Consider the following 8179-nt stretch of genomic DNA (forward strand, 5'->3'; position numbering starts at 1 on the left):
TAACTATAACTAAATGCTTTTGTTGTTTGTTTTGCCCTAAATACAGTAGTTAAATATTTCAATGTAGAGTTCTGAAGAGAGAGCTTTTGAGCATCGTCTAATTTTCCTTTACCCTGATGAGCTCATCTTAATACATATACACACACACATATAAAAAAGATAAAGACTATTCTGCTCTGAACGCTGAAAGACAAAGTCCTTTAGGGGAGTTGGAGAGGGAAAAAGAAATATGCGGATAGGGACGTCAAACCTTTCAGCATTACCCTTTTATCCTCTTCTCGCTCCTCCTCCTTCCCCCCCTCACCATCATAGGATGAAGGACATAAGATTTTTATATTCCAGTCATGTCCAGTTAACTGTAACTTGTCTTTTCCTAACACTTTCATCCTTTAGGCTCCAGGAAGAATTTTTATATTGCACTATGTTTAAAATGCATCATAATAAAAGATAAGTTATGGGCAAAGCTTCCCTCCCTAAATTCTATATCAGATAATACTAGCTGTGCTATTACTTTACTAGAAAGTATCATTCTGTTACAAGTTTGACATCTCTATTTGTACATTTGAAATGTTTACTTTTTTTCTTCATAACACAAATGAAAATATTTTCTAATCAGCCTTCAATGTTTCATCCTGCTGTGGTATCCTTTAGAAAAAAAAAATCTGTAAGGGCAGTCAGCATATTGGTTCTTTTCACTATTGCTTTGTATTTGGTTGCACTGGGTCTGGCTGGGATGGAGTTAACTTTCCTCATAACAGTCCATACAGTGGGGCGTGCACACACACACACACACACAGACACACAGGTTGACCAGGCAGGCAGGGCTGACAGACATTCATGGCTATGGTATTTGTCTTCTCAAGCAACCACTACACATACTGAGACCTTGCTTTTCAGGAAGTGGCTGGACATTTCCCTGCTGATGGGAAGTAGTGAATTAATTCTTATTTTTGCTTTGCTTCTGCATACAGCTTTTGTTTTTTCTTATTAAAACTGCCTATATCTTGACACACAAACTTGTCCATCTTATTTTCTCTCCCTGGCCTGTTGATGCGGAAGAATGGGAGAGCAACTGCATGGAGGGCTGGCAGGCAACCAAGGTCAACCCACCACATTGGTTTTGTTTTAAATAAATTTTAGAAATATTCCATGGATACAAAATAGCAAGAAATAGTAAGGAGGCAGTGTCAAACTAGTGTTCTTCGGGCCTTTTAGTACCAGCCTTCATTTTTTCCAGTATTATCAAAGATGGCTTCATAGTTATTCTTTCAAGTCACTCGACAAGACCTTTAGTGTTTTAAACCATTCTTGTGCTATTTTAGTGGTCATATTTGAACATTCCTTCCAACTCAAGGGAATATCAGTATCATCCTTATTACTTCTTATAGAAGAATTTTTTCATCTGAACCATAAATTGACTTCTCAAAGTTTCCATATATATGCATCTTCTTCAGCATTCTAATAATATTGACTGTAAAGCCCTGTGCTGTTTGCAGAAACAGATCTGTAAAAGCATTTATCATCTACAGGTTCTGTTAAAGTCAGTCCCTCTAATAAGCAGATGTTTTATTAGCGTTAATATTAGGTATCAGTCTAATATTCTGCCAACTTTTTTTAACCTTAATGACTTTGGCACTTGGCTTTTACAGTAAAAGGCTCTTCCTACCTCCTTTCTTTCATCTATTTCCAAACTCTCTCTGTTCCTTCCTATTTAATTTTCCTGCAACTTGTGTTTGAGCTAATTTCCATGTTGGTCACTCTTCTATGTATAAATCTTCCCTTCACAATGTATACATTAGACACCTCAAACGTGTGTGTGTGTGGCAATTTTATCTTAAGACTTCTGATATCACTTGCTTCACCTTTGCTTTCTGAGACAAGCAGAATTAGGTATGGGAATGTTTCTTGCTTCATCCACCCATCCGTTTTTTTCCATCCTGGCTTTTTTGTCTAGAGGTCAGTCTGAGTACATACATCCTATTTGAAGTAAAAAAAAAAAAACCAAACAAACTCTTATTTAGTTCAAATGTAGTTAAGCCTGCCACATCTGTTTCAGACTGAGCCTGAACAGTTAAGCTCTTATCACTAGGTTCTGATGGCCTGCATGGCTCCAGTAAAATCTTGTTTCATTTAGAAGATACCTCAGCCCCTCTGCAGGACTCAAATGACACAAGTTCCCCTCCCTTCTGTGAAGGGGTCCAATCCTCCATAAGGAGCCAACATACCTAAGTCAAAAGAAAGAGTAACCAACTGAGCAACAACAAGCTCCTGTTTTGTGAACAACTCTTAACCAGTTTGAAAGCAACCTCTTCAGTTTAATGAGATTATGTCCTCTACTGCATGTCTGAGCACAACTCCTACTACCACTGAAAAGGTTTCCTTCTCCCCACAAGAATTTTTCTTAAGCAGGTATGTATCATAGCCTTCTCTCACAAGCTGTGTACTGCATGTAAGTACTTACATCTGTGGAAGCTCAAAGCTGAATGCATATTCATGCCTTCCTGAATGAATGGTGTGAAGGCCTTCTTCAGAATTGTCATCATCTAGGAGGGAAAAACCCAATATGCTATTCCACCTGTGAACATTTTACATAGCATAATATATTATATAGGTTTCTTTTCCAGAATAAGAGGGATTTATACATTCTTTACAATACTAAGAATACAGTGTCTCAGAAACAAGTCTCTCCAGTCCATTTGTATTAACTGCTAGATGTATAGCTGCAGAATTTTTAAGGTTAGGTGAGATTCCAAGACTCGCCTGACATAAAAGCAGAAGTTACCTTGTTTTAATTTATGATCTTGATTCCAAGTACTGACATAGTTGTAACTGCTGCCATTTCAAGGTCTGCCTGAAAGATCTGTAATGGAAACTGTTTTCCGATATGACTTCTAGTTAAAATGAAATAGAACTCTCTAATAGTATTAAGTGATCTTAGTATTGTCTGCTACATTAATTGATTACTTGTAGTAATTCGGCTTCCTCCTATTGCCTGCCTAACAAATGTCCAAAAATTGATTTTTTAAAAAAGTGTGCAAGCACCACCTACAAAGTACCGAACAAATTCAGGGGCATGAGAAGTGGCAAGTTGTCCAATTAATGTTCTTAAGAGCTAATGTATCAAAAATTCAAAGTTTAGCTCGATCTTGCTTGGATAGCTGTTGCCATGAGATTCTCCTAGCTAGCTGAGCGTTTCATATAAAGTAGAAGTTTGTACCTTCTCACGCTCTTTTCATGTAAACACCAGCTATGTTCTATAAACACAGCCATTGTTTTACATTCCATGCTGGGACAAACAAGATTGTGTGACTGTCCCCTTGACCAATGCGGTGAGAGGTGGGAATAATCACTCTCCAATCCATGGTCACCTTGTTGGAAGTATATAATAGGAAAATAAACAAGGGGCAGCTTCTTCTGCCCTGCTGCTCTGATGAACTCAGAACTCTGCCTCCGAGTGTCCTTCTGGCTAGGCTCGCGGCGATAGATAGCAAAGACCCAAACATTTTCTAATTTCAGTGAGAAAGCTGACCTTATTTTATAGTCATGATTCCTTGTATTGCTTTAAATGCCCCAATAAATTTGCAGTTTGTTCCGATATAATTATCACAAACCCATAAAAAAACCCCACTGATTCCAACAGAATAGAAAGTTATTTAGATAAAACAATTGAGCATTTCATTTACAAAAGGGTTGGCATAATCAAGGCACATATAGTGGGATTACGCAAAAGACCCTTCCTGTTCTTAATAGTCTGAGGCATCATGAAGGAACAGTGCTACATTTTAAGATCTTTTTAGTTCCCACTGTTCTACAAAAGTGCTGATGCTCGAATTTCTTTAGTGCACCAGAAATGCTGAAACAAACCAATGCAAAAATATAAAACCCCTACAACAGTATTTACACAAATGCACCTGCAGCATTGTTGTAGTTTAAATTTTGGGGGGGGGGGGTTCTCGGGGAGGGTTCCCCGGGAGCCCCCCGGGTCCTAGGGTCATGGGTGTTCACGTGCTGGCAGGCAAAGAGACTTCAGACGGCTGCTGAGGTGCTGATGACATGAGGGTTTATTCACTGAGGGAGGGGGGAAGGGAAGGAGGGAGGGGGAGAAGGGGAGAGGGATGGGGAGGGAGCAGTCCCCGAAGACCACCAGGGCAAAAGAGGAGGAGCCCTCTCCGTTTGCACTCTTAACACAGAGGTTTAAAGTGGGCGCGGTAACATTCTCCAGCCAATGAGGTTACAGATACACCATACTGCAGGGAGGGTACAGACTTGGGATAAACCATACATTTTCCAGGGGTGAGCTAGAGCAAACCATTTCCATAAAATGCAACCCTACACAGCATGTAATGTCATGAAATAACGATCTTCAATACACTGAAAGAGCAAAGCAGTGTGTATAATGCTTTGTTGTTGTTAAAAAACGCTTGGAGGGTTTTGTTTGTTTTTAACCAGAAATAATAAAGTTTTCCTTGCACATACATTTTTTTATCCCTTCTTCACTTCCTGTGAGATCAGCAGTCCCATTGAGCCTGAACAGCAGCAGCAGAATTATGGTAAGCAAGTACTGAGCTGTCAATCACAGACTAGGCTGGAGCAGGAGAGGACTGGCCTTAACAGGCATGAGCACATCCCCTGCCAACTACTCATATACATACAGTATACATTACACCCCACTACATTTGCTCAGCAACTCTGCTCACAGTCTGGCCTGACTACCGCAGAGGTAAGAAGAGAGGAGGAGGGTATCGCCCACACCTCACCATCTGCTCTCCTCATATCACAGGGCCATGCTGCCGGCTTGTCCTGTGCAAACACCCCAATCCTGCACTTCTCTCAGGAGCACGTGCTGACCATTACTGAAAGGCAATTACAGATAGTGCTGGCCAGGGGCATGGGACAGGAGAGAGAACCAAGTGAGCAATGCAAGAGGCTGCAGGGCCATGTGTCCCAACGGCTGCCCCTGCTCACAAACTCCTTGCTGGCCCAGTGGATGTGCATGGCAGGAGCTTGAATACTTTTGTCTGTCCCCAGAGGTGGGCATTCCCAAGAAAGGCAGTGTGTCCTCTGTAGCCACTTTGCCTCGCCCCTCAGCACACACTAGAGAGCGGGCAAAGGAACTTCCCCCACGTCCCAGCCCCCTACAATCACAGGCTGGCATCACCTTAGCAACAGGCTAACAAACCCCAGCAGGCCAATGACAAGGCGGGGACAGGGAGTGGTCTTCCAGACTATGGTAGGGTACGAGGCGTAGAGATAAACTCCACTCTGTGCAGCGAGTGTTCACAGTCCTGCCGCTGCAGCCAAGGGAAGGACAGTGGTGTCCCGGGACAACTGCTTAAGACTCTACGTGCTGCACATGCAGCACCAGTCTTGCTTCTGGTGTCAGAACGTGTTGGATCTGTCCTTTCCCTGCCACCTTTTGTTCCCTTTCCAGACAAAACCAAGCACCTACTATCGAGGTCAGCATTTGGATCTACAGGCCACATACAAAGTCACTGCTGCTACTTAAGCTGACAGAAGCATAGGATCGCCTTCTTACTCGTAAGGATACATCCTGCTATGAATGACTCATGCATGCTTACATGTTTCTGTCATCTGCAAGCCAGAGGTGAATGAATTTTTTGCATGAGAGAATTATTTCTAAGGCAGCAGTATAAAGAACATTTGAGCTAGAAAGACACCTCATGAGTGACCTGAGCTTGCTTGCATCGCGGTAACATAATTAAAATCGATAGCAACTGTTATTTCCAGAGGATCTCTGCAGTAAATATACTTCACATTTAAAAACAAAACAAAAACACACACACACAAAAACCAACACCTCCTCCCAAACAAAGCCAAAACAACACACCAAAACACCCAACCAAATTATGTATTCAGTTTTAACATTTTCTTGTCCTAGGAATTGAGTCATCACCACCACCTGACGTGTGCAACCAATCTGCGGAGAGAAGGAATACTGCCTCCCTTCTTCCCAGGACTGGCCCCAAACAGGATTGAACCGCTTCTAACAAAGGGTGGAAACTTCAGAAATAACAAGCTTAGAGTCCTTTGTATTTTCACAACATAACTATGCTAACAATAGATTAGCAAATTTAAGACCCACAATCGCACTCACAATGTAATATCTCATTTCCATATCCAAAAATAAGGGAATTTGCAGGACACTTTCCATTTCTATAGGGGCATAGCAGACCAGGTTTTCATTGAATGCAGGTTCCAGAACTCCTCAACTCAGAAGCGATGCTCCAGTTATACAACCATGACCTCTTATTTGGCCTTTCGGACAGATTTTTACATCTGGGCCCCCCATAAAGGAGTTGAATAAAAGAAAATAAAGTAATTTACAAGTATACTAGTTTAGAACAAAGGAAGAAATGGAAAATTATGGGTGTGGTGGTGATAGCACATCAAAGTAATCCACAGGAAATCTTTTATCTGCCAGCAATGAATCAACCTTAAAAATACTTATGCAAGTCAGAACTGTATCTGTTATGTGTCAAAAAGTGTAATGTTACATTTTAATACACATATGATTCGATAGGATGCTACCAAGAAAGTAATTTACTACACATCTGGTTTTGATTTAATAGCTATTTTCCCCATAGAGAAATAAATCACACTAATAACACTAAGAAAACAAAAAGGCATTGTATATTAAAAGACACATTGAAAATAATGCAAATCCTTATGAAAAGACTGTTAAAAGGCAGGTATTTTTAAAAAGTCCTGTTTTCAGGTACTTTGAAAATGCACCTCAACATGCTTTTAAGTAAACGTTCAAATAATCAAAAATACAACCTAAAGATGCAACCAGCATTTCTTCATCTTTAGAAATAGTGAACGCTCTGAGACTGCATATTAAAAAGGGATAAACCAAGCAAAGATTCATCTTTTTCTGGAAATATGTCTGCGTGTAGTGAATGAATAAGCAAAAAGCTTACCTCTTGCATGCCCGACTAGGACATCCTTATGGTTAAAATACTCTACTTCTTCGGTGTAATTTTGTGTATAGGCAGTGTTGGATCCAGCATTTCTAGATTCGCTCCAACGTACTTTTGCATGTCCTCTTGCATGAAATTTAAGAGCTTTCACTCTAATTTCCCCAGTAACTTCTAAACTGATCCTTCCTGAGACTGTCTCCCCGCTAGAATACACGGGGATATTGCTGTTACTGAGACAGTCAAAGCTTATTGTCAAACTCTTCACCTTCCCCAGCACCATGATTCTTAACCAAGTGTATAAAAATATGCTCTAAGGAAAACAAAAAAAAAGTCAAGGTCTCATACAAAACGCGACCTTTACACTGAACACCACCTCTGCTGCGTAAAGAGCCTGCTAACAAGATCAGCGTGTCCCCTACGAACGCTTCATCGGAATTACTGAGAGGACAACGGCAGCCGCCCAACACTGCGATATCCTTACAAAGGCAGCTGGCCCGCACGCTGCCAGCTCACTTTAAGAACAGCTTTGTGAAAAAACAACCACCCTCGCGCATGCGCGAAGCGAGTCGTGGCGGCGGTTTCCTCCACCACTTGCGTGTCTTTCCTGTCGTGTTCGTTTTTCTTGTTATTGCTTCCGTCTCATGCAGAGTCAGAGCACTCCCTGGTGGAGTCAGGGCTCTACTGCGAGTTCGCAGTACGGTATTGAGATACGTACTGAAGAACTGAGAGAAAAACGTCTGGAGGCGGGGGAGGGGAGGGGGGTGCGAGGGCTCCTTTTCCGGAGGGTCATCTGATTTATTAAAATGTGAATATCGATCTAATATCAATATCCAACTGTGACGGACAAAAAACTCTCTAACAGTTAAAGTTAGAAAGCGTATGTTTATTGCGATGCCGGGCAGCGAGTGGGATAGCTCCCTAATGCGCACTGCAAAGATCACAGGTAATTACAAAGCTTTTTATTTACAAAAATGTTGAATACACAAAATACAAATGCATATTCATACCCCTGTCACTTCCTCTTCTCTGCTTCATATGCTAATTGACAGAAAAGGCTATTAAGCATGCGTAGTTTGTTCCCTGAAATGGGTCGGTGGTCCTTTTGTGAGGAATGGTCACCAAAAGGAGGAAGTAAAATGAGTTTTCCTTGTTCTGAACTTTCAACCTTTTCAATGCAGATGTGATTGATGGCTGGTAGAACTCCGTTTCCTGTTTTCCAGGACTATTTCAGTGAGTTT

The 8179-nt window shown here is 41.3% G+C and overlaps 1 protein-coding gene across 2 annotated transcripts in view; it reads right to left on the reverse strand.

The window, feature by feature from the left end:
- The window catches only part of LOC134565195 (arrestin domain-containing protein 3-like), a 29823-nt gene extending 22366 nt beyond the window's left edge, over window positions 1-7457 (reverse strand). Inside the window, exons 1-2 of one of the 2 annotated variants that reach the window (XM_063424681.1) lie at window positions 6942-7434; window positions 2462-2543 (exon numbers count right to left, since the gene is read on the reverse strand). In XM_063424681.1, the coding sequence (XP_063280751.1) occupies window positions 2462-2543; window positions 6942-7221 (362 nt within the window). In that variant the 5' untranslated portion in view covers window positions 7222-7434. Of the gene's footprint in view, window positions 1-2461; window positions 2544-6941 lie in introns of both variants that reach the window. The other variant, XM_063424680.1, reaches the window with a different exon arrangement.
- Between the last annotated feature and the right edge of the window lie 722 nt (window positions 7458-8179).

Source organism: Prinia subflava, assembly GCF_021018805.1.
Source record: "Prinia subflava isolate CZ2003 ecotype Zambia chromosome W unlocalized genomic scaffold, Cam_Psub_1.2 scaffold_39_NEW, whole genome shotgun sequence".
NCBI lineage: Eukaryota > Metazoa > Chordata > Aves > Passeriformes > Cisticolidae > Prinia > Prinia subflava.